At 47.2% G+C, this 20814-nt stretch overlaps 1 protein-coding gene across 2 annotated transcripts in view; it reads right to left on the reverse strand.

The window, feature by feature from the left end:
- The window catches only part of RHPN2 (rhophilin Rho GTPase binding protein 2), a 70930-nt gene that overhangs the window by 3357 nt on the left and 46759 nt on the right, over positions 1-20814 (reverse strand). For both annotated transcript variants that reach the window (XM_086351754.1, XM_086351756.1), the window contains exons 5-14: positions 16823-16900; positions 16338-16462; positions 14102-14268; positions 11326-11513; positions 10764-10920; positions 8922-9041; positions 7269-7463; positions 3345-3421; positions 2914-3060; positions 2090-2245 (exon numbers count right to left, since the gene is read on the reverse strand). In XM_086351754.1, the coding sequence (XP_086207880.1) occupies positions 2090-2245; positions 2914-3060; positions 3345-3421; positions 7269-7463; positions 8922-9041; positions 10764-10920; positions 11326-11513; positions 14102-14268; positions 16338-16462; positions 16823-16900 (1410 nt within the window). The remainder of the gene's footprint in view (positions 1-2089; positions 2246-2913; positions 3061-3344; positions 3422-7268; positions 7464-8921; positions 9042-10763; positions 10921-11325; positions 11514-14101; positions 14269-16337; positions 16463-16822; positions 16901-20814) is intronic.

The following is a 20814-nucleotide window of genomic DNA, read 5'->3' on the forward strand; positions in this document are numbered from 1 at the left end:
GTCTGAGTTCTGTTGCCATTTCCCCATGAAAAAGTGTCCTTTGGGGGACTTCCCTGGCGGTCCAGTGGTTAGGACTCTGCGCTTCCACTGCAGGAGTTATAGGTTTGATCCCTGGTCAGGGAACTAAGATCCCACATGCCATGCGGTGCGGCCCAAACTGGAAGTGTCCTGTTGCCCTGCTGCCAGGTACGACAAACACAGCTCTGCTCACCTCATTCTCCACCTCTTAGCTGTGTTCAACACAAACCACTACTCTCTCCGGCAGGATTTTCTTTTCTTGGTTTCAGAACCGCTTTTTATCCCACCTTCACACCTACTTTGCACTCCCTTCCGCTCCTCCTTGGGGATCTTAATTCCCCAACCAGGGATTGAACCTGCATCCCCTGCGCTGGAAGCACAGTCTTAACCACTGGACCACCAGGGAAGTCCCCCATTTGTACCCCTTCACATGGCTGGATCTTCCTGACCCCCAGATGCTTGTGGTGTCTCTTCGAGGTTTAGTCCTCAGCCCTCAACCCCTCAAGGGTAATTTCATTTAGTGTCTTACAGCTTGAAACATCATCTCTGTGCTGATGATCCTCAAATATTTACTTCTAGCTCTGACATTGTCCGTGAACTAAAGATGCGACTGCTCAGCTGCCTGCATCACCTTGATGTGTCTTGGGCGTCTCATGGCACGTGAAACACTCACAGCACAGCACTTGTGTTTTCTCTCCTCTGCCCCCTCACCCCTGGCCCCAGCTTCCCATCATAATGAAAAATGACGCAGTTGTTCAAGCCAAAAGTCAAGGAGCCCTCCCTTTGTCTACCATCTTTAATACACAACTCATCTGCAAATTTGTCAGCTCTGCCTCCCGGTTAAGTCACAGGCACATCCACCTCTCCCCACCTCCACTGCCACCCCCTAGTGTAAAGCCGCTAACATCACAAAGCTCGCTCTGCAGCCACGTGGCCAGCCTCCAGGCAGCACGACAGCTTTCTACAATAAACATCACAGCACATCATTCCGCATGTCATAAGGGGAAACTTCCTTCACTGCCTGTCTCCCACCTCACTTCTCACCACGCTGGCCCTTTGTCTCGATGCTCGAGCTGAAAGGCCTTTTAGTTCCTCTAGCAAGTGAAGCTCAGTCCTGCCAGCGGGTCTGGTATCTGCACCTGTTGGTGCCCCTGTCTCTATGCTCTTTTTTCTTGGGGTGGGAGGGTGGGCATTCTATGTTGCGTGGTATGTGGGATCTTAATTCCCCAACCAGGGACTGAACCCGCACCCCCTACACTGGAAGTGCGGAGTCTTAACCACTGGACACTAGGGAAGTCCCCATATGCTTGGCTTATGCCTCTTCACATGGCTGGTTCCTCCCGACACTCAAGCCTCAGTGCAGCCCCGTCCAGGAGCCCCTCCCAGCCCCAATCATCCTAGCCCATTACACAAGTTATTTCCTTCACAGCACTGACCAAAATCACAACTACTTCTTTACGTATTTAGTGCCAGCTTTGTGGGGTAGGACCTTATCTTATTTCAGCTGGAGCTCCAACACCTGAGAAGGGCCTGGCACACAACTGATGCCCAGTCAATGGCTGCTGAATGAGTAAATGCGTACTGTTCTAAACAGAAGCATCCAACGTACAAAATTAAATGCAGCGAGTACAGAAAAGCGTGAATGCAACAGGTCCTCCTCCTTGGGGACACAAAAGAATAGAACCGTGCATGTGAACTTGCACGGGCTCAGACACGTCCCGAGATCGCACAGGAAAGTGCTAACGCTCCTGAGAAGAGCATCTTCCACACACCTTCTGTACCATTTGAATATGTATATTTTTTAACCATGAGTATGTATCACTTTTGCAATGGAAGAGAATTTAATCAGAAAGATCAATTGGTTCTTTAAGATTTAAAAAAAAAAAAAAGCTTTCTAGTGATTTCTCTGACCCAAGTTGAACACATTCTTGGTGATGACAAACTTACAGCTCAGTCATCTGTGGCATGTTACAAATGCAGGCAGGAGGCAGGGGTCCTGGTAAAAACCTCTGAGGCTGGACTCACCCTGACTTCACATCACTATTTACTGCCAGCAGGCATCAGCACTCACCATGGTCGATGTGGCATCCAGGAGGCTCACGACCTTCATCTCAATGTCATCCTGGCCAAAGCTCTTCAGCATCTTCATAACCTCACTCAGCGTCAGCCACTTACAATCCACGTCTTGAATGGAAACAATATAATCCCCTTCCTTGGTTCCTGCCGCCTAAAAAAAAAAATTATTTCAATACAGGTCAACGTTCTGTTCAGTGAAATCCCTGAAGTAGTTCCCAAGTTCATTAATAAAATAGTTATCTGCATAAGTTAACTTCAAGAAGGCAAAAATTGTGGTGGGTGTGGAGAGTGTAGGAGGGGGGCCCGAGACAGATGGATACATGAATACAAATAGCTGATACATTTTGTTGTACAGCAGGAACTAACACAACATTGTAAAGCAATTACACTCCAGTTTAAAAAAAAAAAGGCAAAAATTAATCTGTTTCTCTTTGGGCAAGAAGGGTATGAAAGGCCTTTCACATAAAACCAGGCCTTTTACTTAGAAGAGCCCTAAATCAAATCACCCTAGTGTATTTGTGTGGACAGCACACTTTACCCTGGTGGCTCAGATGGTAAAGAATCTGCCTGCAAAGCAGAAGACCCAGGTCCTATCCCTGGGTTGGGAAGATCTCCTGGTGAAAGGAATGGCTACCCACTCCAGTATTCTTGCCTGGAGAATCCCATGACGGGGAGCCTGGCGGGCTACAGTCCATCAGGTCACAAAGAGTCAGACACGACTGAGCAACTAACACTTAACTCTGTCTGTACTTTACCAGACTGACTGTCTGAAAGGGTGCCAGTGAGTTTTGCTTCCAATCTAGAAGGATCCATGCTTACCGCAGCAGAGCAGTACGGATCCAGGAAGTGGACTTGAACTGGGGAGTTTCCTCTCAGAGTGAACCCCAAGTCCCCTTCTTCTGCAGTGAAGTGAATACTTCGAGGAGCCGTCCATCTCTTGTTAGCCGAAAACACAGATAAAGGACCCTTGGGAACAGAGCATCATTAGGTTAGGATCGGAAGGCTGAGTCAGGCATTTGAAAGCTAGAGGAAATGATCATCCTCACAGATTTCATTCGGCCCTGCTCAAGAGACTCATGATACCATCTGCAATAATCTGCACTACAAAGTCATACAAGAACGTTCATTGCCATTTTCTCTAAAAGATCGATATATTTAAAACAAAATTATGTCATACAGCATCTCTACATACTTGCAACTTATAAAAAAGCCTTCCCCTCAAGTCATTATGAAATACATGTTCAACATACCAGCTTCTGGAAGAAGTCCGTTACTGTCACTTTAGAGAACTGTGGGACTATAATTTCAACTTCTCGCTCGGTTTTAGCTGGAAAAGAAGGTTAAAAGTAAAAGCATAAGTGATTCTGTAATTGAAAGTTATTTGTGAAAACTCAGGCCTAAGTCCACTTGGGTATCTACTCTGAGCTATACCCCACTCTGGGGCTGGGACAGATAGTGATATAAGACAAATTCCCTGCCTTCAAGGGAGCTTATTTGCATTCTAGTGCAACAGTGCCCAGCCTTTTTGGCTCTAGGGACCCATTTTGTGGAAGACAGTTTTTCCATGGATCAGGGGGCAGAGATGGTTTCAGGATGATTCAAAGTGCGTTACATTTATTGGGCACTTTATTTCTATTTTATGGCAATCTCAGGATACTCTGCCTTGACTTTAGGGTTAGGATCCATGCTCCTACAAGAATTTAATGTTGCGGCTGATCTGACAGGAGATGGAGCTCAGGCGGTAATGCAAGCGATGGGGAGCAGCTATAAACACAGCTCACCCCCTGCTCACCTCCTGCTGGGAGGCTTGTTTCCTAAGAGGCCATAGCCTGGTACTGGTCTGAGGCCCAGCGGCTAGGGACCCCTGTACTAGTGGACATCCTCTGATACTCATAAAATCCTACTGAGAAGTAACTTACATTTCAGGTGTGGCTCTTGGGGAAATACCATGCTTTCAACACTAAGTTTTGGTCAAGACGTGCTTCCTCTTTTCATTATTAACATGCAGTGTGAGGATTTCACAGTGAGAAGTGGGTTTGCCAAATCAGTGCATCGATAGCTAAATAGCTCCACCATCATATTCTTGGCACTGCAGCCATGAAATTAAAAGACGCTTGTTCCTTGGAAGAAAAGCTATGACACCCAGAGAGCATATTAACAAGCAGAGACATTACTTTGCTGACAAAGGTCCATACAGTCAAAGCTATGGTTTTTTCAGTAGTCATGTACACATGTGAGAGTTGGACCATAAGATTTGGATGTCTAAGCGCCATAGACTTGGACCAAGGCTGAGCACTGAAGAATTGATGGTTTTGTGATGCTAGAGAAGACTCTTGAGAGTCCCTTGGACTGCAAGGGGATCAAACCAGTCAATCCTAAAGGAAATCAATCCTGAATATTCATTAGAAGAACTGATGCTGAAGTTGAAGCTTCAACACTTTGGCCACCTGATGCAAAGAGATGACTCACTGGAAAAGACCCTGATGCTGGGAAAGATTGAGGGCAAGAGGAGAAGGGAGTGACAGAGGATGAGATGGTTGGATGACATCACTGACTCAATGGACATGAGTTTGAGCAAACTCAGGGAGACAGTGGAGAACAGGGAAGCCTGGCATGCTGAGTCCATGGGGTCACAAAGAGCCAAACACAACTTAGCAACTGAACAACAACAAGCCAACCCTTCCCACGAGGCTAGTCAGTGTTTATCAAAGGATCCCAGTGCAGGCTAAGAATACATGAAAAACAATATAAAAAAAAAGAAAATCTGGGGAAGAAGACTGGCAATGCCAAGAAGGCTGAACCTCTATTCACAGGATGACCCTGAGGTTTCTTACTGTTTCACACAGCACTGGGCTCATGCAGGCTGCTCATCTACTACAAGACTGGTGCTGCCATCCCCAGAAAACCTCACCAGGAGCTGTGCATCTCCCTCCTTCTATGGAGGTTGTCTCTACTTCGTAGCCACAGACCACACTGCATGGACAAGGCTGCCAAGGAAGTAGCCTGTGTCCATAAAGGAGAATTCTTGAGTGCATTCTTGTTTCCACCAACCATCTTGGTCATCTGGAGCAAAGACTTTGATCTCTCTAAGCCTGCATTGCCTCATCTTTAAGATAAGGGTGAGAACGAGTAAAATGAAATTCTATATACATCTGAGGCTTAATGTTGTTCCTCACTTCAGTTCAGTTCAGTCACTCAGTTGTGTCCGACTCTTTGCAATAAAGAGTGGACAGCAGCACGCCAGGCCTCCCTGTCTATCACCAACTCCCTAGCAGATCTCAAATCCTCAACAGACATTAGCCAACTTTACTACTGACAAACTCAGGATTCTAGCTTGAGGAGGGTTCTGTCTCTAGAAGCTGGTCCCTGAAAATGCGGCGGAACTTCAGAGACTGGGGACAGAGGTGTAGGGAGTGGGGTGGGAGAGGGCTTGGTCAAAGGAGGTTCCCTCAATTGGGCGACTTCACTCCCTTTCTTCTAACTCCTGGAAAGAGTCTAGTCATTTTAAACTGTAAGGTCACCTTTCCAGGCAACCGTCCACCTCCCAACTCCTGCCCTTCAAGGCAGAACTGACCACTACCTCCCCAAGGGCTACAGCAACTAACCAGTTTATTTACATATTTCTAAACTCAGGACAGTGCTCAACACCTTAGAGATGCTTAGAAAGTGCTGGTGGTACAAGATCTCATCTATATGTGGAATCAGAAACAAACTCATCAGCATCTATTTATGATTAAAAAGAAAAAAACCTCAACAAAGTGGGTATAGAGGGAACAAGCCTCAACATAATAAAGGCCACATGTGACAAACCTTGAAAAGTTCTCCTCTAAGATGAGGAACAAGACAGGGATGCCCACTCTTACAACTTTTATTTTACATGGTACTGGAAGTCCTAGCCATAGCAATTAGACAAAAAAAAAAAAATTAGACATCCAAATCAGAAAGGAGTAAAACTGTTACCATGTGCAGATGACATAATACTACAAATAGAGAACCCTAATTGTTGTTCAGTAGCTAAGTCATATCTGACTCTGTGCAAACCCATGGACTATATTTGAACTAATGAATGAATTCAGGAAAGTTGCAGGATACAAAATCAATAAACAGAAATCCATTATATAAACATAAATCCAGTATATTCATAAATAACAAACTATCAGAAAGAGAAATTAAGAAAACAATCTAATTTACAATTACATCAAAAATAATAAAATACATAGGAATAAATTTACCCAAGGAAGTGAAAGATCTCTATACTGCAAACTATAAGACACTGATAAAAGAAACTGAAGAAAACACAAATAAATGGAAAGATATTCCATGTCTGTAGACTAGAGAAGTTATATTGTTAAAATGTCCAACTGTTACATATATATATATGGATATAAGCAATCTACTGATTCAGTGCAATCACTATCAAAAATCCAAAGGCATATTTAACAGAACTAGAACAAATAATTCTAAAATTTGTATAGAACCACAAAAGATCCCAAATAACCAAAACAATCTTGAGATAAAAGAACAAAGCTAGACCTCCAGCATGAAATCATGCTCCCTGATTTCAATTATAAATGAAGTTACAGTAATCAAAACAGTATTAGCGTGGGCACAAAAACAGACACACAGATCAATGAAACCACACCTTCCAAGATCAAGCCTTGGAGGAGGAATAAGGATGCAGGTGGCTTTCAAATCATACAGTCAGAGGTGTCAGACAGATAGCAAAGTGCAGATTTTCATTAAAATGGTGGTATGTGGGTGGGTATAGAGCATAGGGAAAATGTCCAGGTAAAAGGCAGTTTCTGGGGTCTCCTGACTATCAGTAATGGCTACAACCCCAGAGGAGGTCATGAGACTTCAAGGAAAGGAATCTAAAGGAAGGAAACCAGGGAGAGGAGAGCCTCAAGAATGCCAAGAGGGGAGACTGGGATTGGGAAAGGCAGTCAGCGAAGAGTGGGAAGGAAAGTCGGAGCACAACCAAGGTGGCAGGACCCGACATCACAGGTGGCGATATGAGGGGCAGGAGGGGGTCAGCTGCCACTAAAGGGTCAACAAAGACCATGAGGGAGGCCTCGATCTGAGAATGAGAAGGTAAGGACTCCAGGGCAAGAGGAGCACTTGAGCAGCCCTGCCTCTCATGCAGCGCACTCTGCACTGGCACCCACGCCACTCACAGATGATGTCGGGAGCGTCAGTCAAGTTCAGGAGGTCATCGTCCTCCCGGAGCTGAGTGTACTTAAGCTGGGACCGCTTGTGTGCCGCGGACAGCACCTCTTGCAGCACGTCGATGTTGCGGAGCTTCTTGCACAGGCTGGCCTCCCTCATGGACTCCTCATGGTGGGTAACAGCTCGGCACAGATGGGATTTCCCTGCCCACAGAAAATCAACACCACCGGTCACGCGTAACAAACTGCAACGTGAGTACTTCATGGAGAGCCTGAGTGCCCAAGGATCTGCCCAGAAAGGTGGACATTCTCTTTCCTGAAGGATCTGCCTGGAAGGCTTCAGTCCCTCTGAAATGTGTGTGCAGTATGCTCACTTGTGTCTCTAGAACTATCATTCAGCAAACATTTACCAAATGTTCTAGGCATTAGAGATAAAGCAAAAGCTAGCCTCTATATTCATTGAGTTTGCATGCTAATGATTGAAGACAGAAAAATAACAAGCAAATAAATGTATAATGGGTCATGCGGCATTAAGGTTCTGGAGAAAAATAAAGCAGAAACAAAAGTAATAGGCAGATGTAGTACTTGAGAAGATGGGGAATGAGGAGTCGCCCTTCTATGATGTGTGATCAGAAAAGGCCTTTTAGGAGGTTAACTTAAGTACAGCCCTGAAGCATTCCCAGAAGAGCAGCAAGTGCAAAGGCCCTGGGACAGCAGCATGCCTGAATGTTTAAGGACAACAAGGGGCTTGGAAGTTTCGCTGGGGAGAGTGAAGGCTGCAGAGAAGGATGGAGAATGAGGCCAGAGAGGAACAGGAGCCTGACCATGTCCAACCTCAAAAGCACCGGTGAAGACTCCTATCCTTCTCTGGGTGAGATGAGAGCACGAGGGCTCCTGGTAAAAAGCTGGGCAAGCTGTGTGACCTCTCTGGACCTCTCTCTCCTCAAATGAAAACTGGGGATCATACCACATCTATCTCATAGGGTTGGGTGAGGTTTAAGCAAGTTAATGTCTATTAAGCAGGCACCACATAAGCATGGCTTGGACCAGGGTAGTAGGTAAGAAGTGATCAGATTTGGGATATTTTTCTAGGTAGAGTCAACAAGATTTGCTAATCAAAGATGGGTGAGAAAGCAAGATGAAGGTAAAGAGTGAGTCCTAGGTTTCTGGCCTGCAAGCCTAGAAAGATGAAGTCACCATCACTGAGATGGGGAAAGTGCATGGGTGGGATGGGGGGCAAGTTTGAGTGGTGGAAGAACTCAGATTTGGACACAGAAAACTTGCTCTGAGATCTGTTAGAGACCAAACTAGGACAATTCATTATCAGTTCTTAAGTGTGGCCTATGAAATGCATGCTTCCAGAATAGGATGACCAAGGACCATCCCCTGGACCACTAGGGAGCTGGAAGACTGCCAAAGCACTGGCTCCACTGTGGGAGGGCTGGGCGCACACAGAACCCATGAGAACACAGCTCTGGAAGCCTGCTGAGACTAGAAGACTGTGCCTCCTGGTTTCTGAATCCAGAGTGGCCACAATGACTCAGAAGACCTACTCCCCAGGCCCTACCCTGGCAACCTGTCTGGGGTTGTCAGTGAGTGGGAGCAGCTGGATGGGTCAGATGGGACACAAGGGAGCAAGGGAGCAGGAGAGCCAGCACGCACCCAGTAGCTGGCGCTGATGCACGTTCTTCAGGGTGGCCAAGGGTGTCAGTCCCTCTGGCATGTGGCTATAGAGCTGGGACAGGCACTTCTCCTGGTGGTCCTCATCTTCACCAGGCTTCACTGCAACAGGAACCGCAAGATAGATCCTTTCTCATGGCCGTGGTGCAGCCTTTATACACGGCTCCACAGACCCACTGAAATCCCGCTTTCAACTACATCCCCAGCTTAACAAGGCACTTGGGATAACAGGTCTCCTTTCCAGCCCTAGCCACACCCAGGCAATCCAACCCAAGGTCTTTGTGCAGGGGGGCCAATCTCACTCTAGGGGCTCATGATTTGGCTCCAAGGCTCTGATCTCTACTTCCTCCCAGTCACCATCTCACGAACCTCCAAGCACAGCCCTGCCTTAAACCTCTGAGGGCCTCCCTGCCTGCACCCTCCCTGGTACATGTCCATTCCTAACTTCACCAAACCACCCAGCACTACCTCAACAGCATCCGTTCCAGGACCCAGTCAGATCCTGTTCTCACTCTAGCTGTCCTTTCCTTCCTCGTTCCACTGGAAAAGTCCCCCTCAGAGTCCCAAGTCTAACTCAGATGGCAGTGCCTACCTGGGAGGAACCTCCATGACTATACCAAGGACTCCAACTTCTGCCCCATTTGTGTTCCTACCTCAATGACTGTATTTCTATTGGTTTACCCGACTAGTTCCGCTCAAAAGACTATAATAATCCCAGCAGGAGCAGCTAACACAGAGAGCCCTCCATATAAGAAGCACTATATAGCTTTGCACAGAGGCATTTAGTTTTCACAACAGCTTGTGAGATAGGATCTCTTCATATTTCCGTTTTATAGATGAGAAAACTGAGGCACAGAGCAGCTAAGTAACTTGCCCAAGATCACCTAGCTAGTAAATGACAGAGCTGAGACATGAACCCAGGCAGTCTGGCCCCAGAGGATGGCCTTTCCGTTACTTGGAGGGCTGCCTTGATGAGCACAAATTGCAACAAAAGTCCCTTCCCCACCTACAACCTCAGATCAGAGCCAAGACTAGGGGGAGGAGAGTGAGGCGTTCACCCTAGGCTGAAAATTTAAGCAGGTGCTCTAAACCCAGCCACCAAGGTATATATGATAGTTTAATACAATTTTCTAAGTATCAAAATTAATGCAAAAATATTCATGATGAACATCAAATTTCCTTTGTTTCATGGTCCAATGTGGCTCAGCATACCACCGTTATTATCTGCGTCTTCATTTTCTTTTATTAATTTGTTTTTGACCACGCCACACCGCATGTGGGATCTTAATTCCCTGACCAGGGATCAAACCCGTGCTTCATGAAGTGGAAGCACGGAGTCTTAACCACTGGACTGCCAGGGAAGTCCCAACTGGTGTCTTCCTTTAAAGTTTTATGGTGTCTTCTTTTAAAGTTTTGATCACCGTGAATTTTTGCCTCAGTTTTGATTCATCTACAATTACATGTTAAAACATTATCTCAATTACTGAGTTCACGGGCATCCCCTTAGATTTTGTGTTTGAGGTGAGTATCTCCCTGATCTAGCCCTGGTCCTGGATTCCAGGCGAAATATCTCCATGAAGCTGTCAGCTCCACCCCAGGCAGAAGAAACGCTACCCCCTCCCCCTCGCATAGCAATACCACATCACCCCTCATCCCACCCTGTGTGACAGCTGCCTGGGCCTACGTGTAACCCCCACCCTCTGCCCCCAGGCTGCTGAGCATCTCTCAGGCAAGCAGAAAGCTCTCGCTCAGCTCAGTGTCACCCAGAGGCAGCAAGCCTGCAACCCTGACCAAAGCCCGGAGCCCCAGGCCGCCCAGCCTTACGCTGGTGGTCGATGAGCAGGGTGGCTGTGAAGTAGTGGGCCAGGGCTTCATAGTGGTGGGCCTTCACGCAGGCCAAGCTGGCCCAGGAGTACGGGATGTTCTCCTTCACCGGCTCCTGGTTCATGGCCGTGTGCAGCTGCTGATAGACCTCTCCCACCTAGAACGGAAGGAACACTGGGAGTGGGGAGCCTGGCACAGGGGCCCTCACGTATCCGGGCTGCAGAAAAAGAGCCCTTTCTTCTCTGTGGCGGCCCCTGCCAGAGGCCGCTCCGCAATCTGGGAGCTATTCCAAGGGCTCCCAGTGTTGTCAATGTCAGAGTTAACAGGGAGCCTGGGCCACCATCATTATGCTGGTCTTTAGGCTCAGCTGCAGATGGAATCAGTGATCCGTATCTGAAACACTGACTTGCCAACAAAACGCAAGCCAGTGCTCTGGCCAGCCAGGGCGGGCAGGCTGCCCAGGTCACAGGCAAGCTGCCGTGGGAAGCCCCTGCTCTCTCCAGTGGGCCCACACCAATGCACCCTGCTCGCCCCAGAAGTCAGGGGAAACAGCAAGACTCACCTTGGCCGCTTCCTGAGCCACCTTCACCAGGAGGAAGAATTCGTTCTGGAGCCCAGGGAGGCAGACCTTCTCAAACGTGCTTTCTTGGGCTTGTGCCAGCATCATTTTGACCAGCACACTGAGCATGGCGGGGCTCATGTCGTAACTTGGAGTGTGAGTAAACGTCTCCTTCAGGTAGTTTAAAACCCCTGCAATTGGAATTGTTTTGAGCATTAGTTAGGGATATCCTGTTTATTTCACCATTGCTACTCAAGAATATAAAAAATGATGAAGCAAAAATATGAAACTAGTGTCTCAAAGCATCTTTAGAAAACTCTGATTCTCAATTACCATAAAAACCAGCAATTCCACTCCTGGGTATAACCCCACAGAATTGAAAGCAGTGGCTTAAACTGATATTTATACAAGAATGCTCATGGCAGCATTATTCCTAGTAACCAAAAGGTGGAAACAACTCAAATGTCCATCGACATTTGAGATATGAGGATAAATCAAGTGTGGTATATACATACAATGGAGTATTTTCAGCCTTGGGACTTCCCTGGTGGCCCGGTGGCTAAGACTTCATACTTCCAGTTCGATCCCTGGTCGGGGAACTAGATCCCACACGCCGTAACTGAGATCAAAGATCCCTTGTGCTGCAACTAAGACCTGGGGCAGCCAAATAAATGAAATAAATATATATTTTTTAAAAGGCAAGGGCTTCCCTGGTGGCTCAGCGGTAAAGCATCTGCCTGCCAGTGTAGGAGGGGTGGGTTTGATTTCTGGCCTGGGAAGTTCCCACATGCTCATAAGCAGCTAAGTCCCTGCACCGCAACAACTGAGACTGTGCTCTAGAGCCCAGGAGCCACAACTACTGAGCTCACATGCTGCAGCTACTGAAGCCCGCGTGCCCTAGATCCCATGCTCTGCGATGAGAGGCCACTGCAATGAAAAGGCGTTGCTGGGCAACCAGAGTAGCCCCCCCGCCCCCTCACAACTGAAGAAAAGCCCACAATGAAGACTCAGCACAGCCAAAAATAAGTGAATCAATCTTCAAAAAAAAAAAAGAAGTCAATTCTGACACATGGTACAACATGAATGAAGACATCATGCTACGTGAAGTAGGTCCATCACCCTGAGCTGAGGTATCTGGAATAGTCAAATTCATAGACACACATGGGCTGCAGGGAGGAGGGAATGGAGTTATTGTTTAATGGGACAGAGTTTCCCTTTGGGGTGATAAAAAAAAGTTCTGGAGATAGACAGTTGCACAATAGTGTGGCTGTACTTGATACCAACAAACTACTCCTAAAAATGGTTACAGTGGTAATTTTGTTATGTATGTTTTACCAGTAAGAAGACTTTTGTTTTCCAGTTCTCTCCCAAAACGTTTACATCTGTATCAAGCCAGGAAACCAGCCTGCTCCCTGTCCATTCCTGTCTCACCTCGACCCTTGTGAGAAATTCCATACGTAACGAGGCAACTGAGGGAAGTGAAGGAAGACAGAATGACTAAAGGACTCGCAGGGGGTCATGTTCACTCTTAACCTCTGGGTCATTCAGAAACTCAAGGCTTTTTCTGCAGAACCTCAGAGAAGATCAGCTCAGTCACTCTAGTGGAAATTTTCATGCTATAGCCCTCAGCTGACTTTCTTATGTGTTAGAAAAGTGTCACAGCATTAACTGGCAAAGCAACCTAGAGCTGAAATAAAACCTCCTGGCAAAATCCCATCTGACTGGTTCCTCTGGTTTTGCTGCAAAGCACAAGCTGCCCTGCAGGAGGAAGGCCAGGCTGCAGGCTCTCTGGGGTCCACTCTCACTCTGTTCTCAAGCTTTGTTTTGTCCATGTCTCTGGAATCTTAGAGACAGGCATACCTGCTTCAGATTCTTCAGAGAGAAAGATGAGCCCAGAAAAGGATTTACAGTGAAAGAATTCAACTCCCACGTGAAATTTCAGCATGGTGTTTTCTCCCAAGGGATCTATCTATTGTTTAACCAAATAATATCATGACCAGCCCAAACAGCAAAGCCATGGTTCTTCACAGCCTTGCAGAGGAAAATGAGATACCCCCCAAAATTTTCTGCCAGAGTAACACCCCAAAGTAGAGTGACAAGGACTGGCACAGAAAGAAACATATTATGGATCCAGCTCCAGGCATCACACGGTGGTCAGCACTGTGGCCACTTCTGCCTATAATCCCTATGCCAACTCCGCAGGACACAGCTAGAGGGGAGTCAGCCAGGACCCTTGAGCACCCATGAGACAGGCCTACCCACTGCACCCATGGGCTGCCAACCACCGCCTGCTCCTCCATAGGCTGGTGCTAAGTGTCACTTAGCACTAAGAAGAGCAACTGTGGGTGAACAAGCTTCTCAGAATTCGCATAACAAAGGCACGGATGGTAACACTCACTGATGAGGCACGCTGCCGGATGAAAGAAAAAAGAAAAAGCCTACATTCTCACCGCTTGAGAAAACTTATTCTCTTCTTCAAAACTGTATTCAAAGACACAGTTCATCCACTGCCATCCGTGGGGCCACTCATTCGGAAAAGATTAATCATTAACCACTGTGTACATGAGCCACAGTCAGACGGAGACGACCGGGTTTGAGCCAGGAAGCAATTTTCCTGATGGGAAGAGCCACCAGCTCCGGAAGCTGACCAGGCCCTTTCAGGCTTCTGAGGCCAAGCGTGGGCCTGGGGAGGATCCACAGACCCCCTTCAGCTCAGGTACCGGGCCACTTGGCAGAGCCAGAGCTCTATCTCAGCGGCAGCGCCTCCTTGGAGACGTACCTGCGGCTCTCTGAAAGGCATCCACCGTGCTCTCCAGCCCAGCTTCTGTCTGTCGATTGCACCGGGTGCCGATCTGTGTATAGAGGGCTCCGATGTTAAACAGGATGCTGGCCTTCTCCAGCAGCAAGTTCTGTTGGCTGACCGGAACCCCGGTGAGGGAGTCATACCTATGTAAAAGGAACATCTTTTGAGAATATGGACCCCTTGACTAGTGAGTGCCGTTTGGGGGTAAAAATGGACAAAACTTATTTCTTGAATAAAACTCAAAGATGCACATGCAATGAGGCTTTTATCTCAAGCAAGACTATGGGCCTGCTCATACTGTTAAGACACCCACAAGCACAAAGAGAAACGGGGCCGCTTCTCAACCAGGATGTCCTTCCATAGGTGAATGGACACACAAACTGTGGTACAGCCATACAGTGGAAAACTACGCAACACTTAAAAAAAAAAAGAAAAGAAATGAACTATGAAGGCATAAAAAGACACAAGAAACCTTAAGTGCATGTGACTAAGTGAGAGAGGCCAATCCGGAAAGGCTACCTACTGTATGATTCCAACTATATGACATTCTGGAAAAGACAAGACAGCAGAGACAAAAAGAATCAGTGGTTGCCAGGGCTGGGGAGTGCCAAGGGGCGGGGATGCCTAGGGGGAGCGCAGAAGACTGCAGGGTCATGGAACCGCTCTGTGTGATGCTATAATGGGGATGCATGTCCTTGCTGTTTAGTCACTAAGTGACGTCTGGCTCTTTTGCGATCCCATGGCCTGTAGCCCGATAGGCTCCTCTGTCCATGGGATTTCCCAGGGGAGAATACTAGAGTGGGTTGTCATTTCCTTCTCCAGGGGATCTCCCCAACCTGGGGATCGAACCCACGTGTCCTGCATTGGCAGGGGGATTCTTTACCACCAAGCCATCCAGGAAGCCCACATGTCATTGATCGTTTGTCCAAACCCATGGAACATACACCACCTGTAACTGTAAACTGTAAACCTGTAACATGGAACTGTAAACAGTGGATGCTGGGTGATGAGCAGCCACTGTAAGTACATCAACTGTAACAAACGTAACGCTCTGGCGGCGGATGTTGACGGTGGAGGAGGTGCTGGGTGTGCAGGAGCAGCGGGTGTATGAGAACTCTCTGCACCTTCCTTTCAATTTTACTATGAACCTGAAACTGCTCTAAAAAATAAAGTGTATTTAAAAAAAAATAAGGCTGCTCCTACTTGAAATGTAGCAATTACTAACCCCTCATAATTCTTCCTGAGGCCTTGAAGACTCAGGATGTTTTAAAGTTCATACATTGACCAGGGTATAGATATAGAGCTTCTCCCTAATTCAGCACTAAGAAGTCACATTTGGGGTTTTCACTCATGTGCAGGCAGCTAACACACCTTTAGGAAAAGTCATCTGCCCTTCCTTTCAAAAGCAAGCATCAAGAGCCATCTGCTGTGGTGAAATTTAACTCTGAATATGCTTCTCAGCTGCTATGATTTACTTTCATTTCACATACTCCTTGGGCTTCCGAGGTGGCTCAGATGGTAAAGAATTCACCTGTAATGCCCTGGGTCAGGAAGATCCCCTGGAGAAAGGAATAGCTACTCACTCCAGTATGCTTGCCTGGGAAATCTCATGGACAGAGGAGACTGGCGGACTACAGTCCGTAGGGTCACAAAGAATTGGACAAGACTGAGTGACTAAGCATGCACATACTCCTAAGCAACTCAGAGAAGAGGTATAGCACCTCCAAGATATTTGGACAGCACTAATCATCAAAAGTACCAACTCTGGGGAAGAATCAAAGATTGTGCTTCAGTTTTTAATAGCTCTGATCTACTTCTGTTTGCTGCCCTGGTCATTGGGAGAAAACTTGTTTCCCACCGTCATCCCATCTGGGACAAGAATCTTGCTTCTTGTCAGTTGTACCTCAGAGCCTTGGGGTTTCCCTCACGATAAAATGAACACACATACGAACACACACATGCCTCCTCTACACACACACACAAATGCCTCCTCTCCTCAGCTCACTTGCTCTGAGAGGCAATAAGCCACCGTCTGTCGGAGCCTTCTCCCTGTGGATCCCCTTCATAAACAAACACCAGTTTATCCACACATCTCCACGCTCTCCTCTGTTCATGGGACAACTAGGAGGGGGCTGCAGTGCAGAGGAGGCTCATGTGGGGCTGAGGCTCCCCAGTATGGCTGGAGATAGAAAGCCCCAGCTCAGGCACCTACCAGGTAAACAGGATCCCCATCTGTCGGGTGGGCGGGAAGAATCGGCTCTCGACAAACCCCAGGTGCATGAAGTAACTCATCAGCAGCTCTACTCCCGCCTCATTTCGGCTGGGCGTCCGACAGGCCTGAAAGGACAGGAACCACCGCAGGGGTGAGTGGGTGAACAGAGAGCAGATGGACGGGCCAGGAAGATGTTCACACACAGTTTCTCTGGAGCCTGGGCCCCACTGCTGGTATCATGAACTCTAGGAGAGCTGGGAGGAACTCATGAGTCCTGGAACCCAGGCTCAGACATGCATGTCTGTCTCCTCTGTGGTCTTCTTTCGTGGCAAAGATGAATGGATGTTTCCGACAGCCCCTCCCTAACACCCCCGACCACCACTGATTCTACAAGACTTCAAGTGCAACAATGGGATCATCAGAAGACTGGACAACCTCTAATCACAGCCAGTCTCCTCTCCATCCCGCTGCACATGGAAACCTACTTGTCTGAGATCCATGAGATCTGCTATTTCATCTTCGTAGAGGTAGCTATCTTCACTGTAATGTTCCAGAATAAAATCCTGCAAGAAAAATGAGATACTGAAGGTGTGACTCAAAACCAGAAACAGGTAAAATAGTAATGAGAAACACTAGACTGGAAGAAACACAAGTTGGAATCAAGATTGCCGGGAGAAATATCAATAACCTCAGATATGCAGATGACACCACCCTTATGGCAGAAAGTGAAGAGGAACTCAAAAGCCTCTTGATGAAAGTGGAGAGTGAAAAAGTTGGCTTAAAGCTCAACATTCAGAAAACGAAGATCATGGCATCCGGTCTCACCACTTCATGGGAAACAGATGGGTAAACAGTGGAAACAGTGTCAGACTTTATTTTTCTGGGCTCCAAAATCACTGCAGATGGTGACTGCAGCCATGAAATTAAAAGACGCTTACTCCTTGGAAGGAAAGTTATGACCAACCTAGATAGCATATTCAAAAGCAGAGACATTACTTTGCCAACAAAGGTTCGTCTAGTCAAGGCTATGGTTTTTCCTGTGGTCATGTATGGATGTGAGAGTTGGACTGTGAAGAAGGCTGAGCGCCAAAGAATTGATGCTTTTGAACTGTGCATCTTGAGAATCCCTTGGACTGCAAGGAGATCCAACCAGTCCATTCTGAAGGAGATCAGCCCTGGGATTTCTTTGGAAGGAATGATGCTAAAGCTGAATCCCTTGGACTGCAAGGAGATCCAACCAGTCCATTCTGAAGGAGATCAGCCCTGGGATTTCTTTGGAAGGAATGATGCTAAAGCTGAAACTCCAGTACTTTGGCCACCTCATGCGAAGAGTTGACTCATTGGAAAAGACTCTGATGCTGGGAGGGATTGGGGGCAAGAGGAGAAGGGGACGACAGAGGATGAGATGGCTGGATGGTATCACCGACTCAATGGACACGAGTTTGAGTGAACTCCGGGAGTTGGTGATGGACAGGGAGGCCTGGCGTGCTTCGATTCATGGGGTCGCAAAGAATCAGACACGACTGAGCGACTGATCTGATCTGATCCGAAGGTATGCGTTTATGCTAAGTCAATTCAGTCATGTCCGACTCTTTGCGACCCTATGGACTGTAGCCTGCCAGGTTCCTCTGGCCAAGGGATTCTCCAGGCAAGAATACTGAAGTGAGTTGCCATGCCCTTCTCCAGGGGATCTTCCCGAGCCAGGGATTGAACCCACGTCTCTTTAATCTACTGCACTGGCAGGCGGGTTCTTTACCACTAGCGCCACCTGGGAAGCCCATAAAAATGCAGGTAGAATTCATAAAAATTTATGGGAACGTGTACACTACAGTGATTTTCTAAGTGGTGGGATTTATTTTCTTAGTTTTGTTTACGTATATTTAAATTCTTTTGCTTTTGTTGTTTTGGTTAAAGGGGAAAAAAGTAAAAGTGAAAGTCGCTCAGTCGTATACGACTCTTTGCAACCCCATGGACTACAGTCCATGGAATTCTCCAGGTCAGAATACTGGAGTGGGTAGCCTTTCCCTTCTCCAGGAAATCTTCCCAACCCAGGGATCAAACTCAGGTTTCCTACATTGTAGGCAGATTCTTTACCAGCTGAGCCACAAAGGAAGCCCAAGAATACTGGAGTGGGTAGCCTATCCCTTCTCCAGCAGATCTTCTGGAACCAGGAACGGAACTGGGGTCTCCTGCATTGCAGGTGGATTCTTTACCAACTAAGCTATCAGAGAAGCCCAGTTAAAAGGGAAGTTGTTTTCTATTTAAAAACATCTTGGCAGGGGACTTCCCTGTGGTCCAGTGGCTAAGACTCTGCCAATGCAGAGGTCACGGTTCCATCCTTTCTCAGGGAACTAGATGCCACATGCTATAACTAAAGATCCCACAAGCAGCAACTAAGAATTCGAATGCCACAACTAAAGAGCCTACATGTCGCAGCTGACGATCTGAAATGCCACAATGAAGATTGAAGACCCACCCTCCCCCAGTGCCACAACTAAGACCCGGTGCAGCCAAATACATAAATAAATATTTTTTAAAAAATTAAAGTGCCTTGGCAGCAGAGCGAAGTGACTTGTGGAAGTGACTGTGAGTTCAATCACACTGGCAAACATCACAGATATTCAGGGGCTCAGACCTTCATCTTCAGTGGGGACTTCACACATGGCAAAGGCAACTCATGTCTGGGGACTGTTATGAGACCTCAGGGTCTGTGATGGGAACCCCTGTGAGGGCACTTCCACGAACAAAGCACCCCAGTGAGACCCCCAGCTGGGTCCAGTGTTTGATGCTGGTTCTGTGAATTCATTCAATCATAAGACACATTGGTAAGCACTGGCAGTGTGCCAGGCACTGTACACAGTGCTGGGGCTGCTTCAGAGAACAAAACAAAGACCTTGCCCCATGGCACTTATAATCTCACAGGGGAGCACAGACAGTAAGTGACAGGCATAACACAGAGTTCCCCGGTGGTCCAGAGGCTGAGATTCACTGCCGAGGCCCAGGCTCAATGGTCAGGAAACTGAGATCCCATAAGCTGTGCTGCTGCTGCTACTTGGTCACTCAGTCGTGTCCAGCTCTTTGCGACCCCATGGACTGTAGTCCGCCAGGCGCCTCTGTCCAAGGGATTCTCCAGGCAAGAATACTAGAGTGGGTTGCCATTTCCTCCTCCAGGGGATCTTTCCCACCTAGGGACTGAAACCTCATCTCTGACATCTCCTGCATTGGCAAGCGCGTTCTTTACCATTAATGCCACCTGGGAAGCCCCCAACCCCCACTGCCTGCTATAAGCTGTGTGGTGTGGCCAACATTTTTTTTTTTTTTTTAAATAAAAAAGAAATAGGTACAACATAAAAAAATAGGTACAACATAACATATATTAGCGGAGAAGGCAATGGCAACCCACTCCAGTACTCTTGCCTGGAGAATCCCAGGGACAGGGGAGCCTGGTGGGCTGCCGTCTATGGGGTCCCACAGAGTCGGACACGACTGAAGCGACTTAGCAGCAGCAGCAGCAGCAACATATATTAGAAGATGGTTAAGTATTGCAGGAAAGAAATAAGAGGAGTATAATGTGTGTGGCGGAGAAGGCAATGGCACCCCACTCCAGTACTCTTGCCTGGAAAATCCCATGGATGGAGGAGCCTGGTGGGCTGCAGTCCACGGGGTCGCTAGGAGTCGGACACGACTGAGCGACTTCACTTTTTCACTTTCATGCATTGGAGAAGGAAATGGCAACCCACTCCAGTGTTCTTGCCTGGAGAATCCCAGGGACGGGGGAGCCTGGTGGGCTGCCGTCTATGGGGTCGCACAGAGTCGGACACGACTGAAGTGACTTAGCAGCAGCAGCAGCAATGTGTGTGGAGAATGAGTTCTTGAACAACGTAAGTGCTGGCTCTCCCTGGCTGCAAAAAGTTGAAGGGAGTGATTGTTGATTACATTTTCCCAAGTGGCTCTGAGTATTCTCTTTACACACTTTCTACATTAAAGTCCCTTCTGCTTTTTATATGTTCAGTGAATATTTACACACGCACCCATACACCCTCCACTTACAAAAATGAGATTGTACTGAACGAATATACAACTTGGCTTCACTCTTGTTTTTCTTGAATTGGCACTGTATCAAATGTTTTCCTATGCCACAAAGTATTCTACGACACAGATTTCAATGGTTATATAAGCCTCCAAAGGCACAAAGGTGTCATTCATTTATTCAACAAATAGAGTGCCTACTATGTGCTAGCCAATATGTACCATGATATTCTTAACCCTCCTTTGTTAAACACATAAATCATGACAGTCCTCCTTCTGCACATCTCTGATTAGTTCCTCAGAATAAATCCTGAGAAGACGTTGTGCCAGTTCCAAGGACATGCAGAAGGCTCCTTTTGTTTTTTCACATGTGTCATTTTTAGCCAACTTTTCTGTTCGCTTTATGAGTCTATGATTTTCTTTATGACTTTAAGTGCTGGTGTTTGGA

This window comes from Bos grunniens, chromosome 18 (genome assembly GCF_055505025.1).
Source record: "Bos grunniens cultivar Pamir isolate PY7600 chromosome 18, Bosgru_T2T1.0, whole genome shotgun sequence".
NCBI classification, from domain to species: Eukaryota; Metazoa; Chordata; class Mammalia; order Artiodactyla; family Bovidae; genus Bos; species Bos grunniens.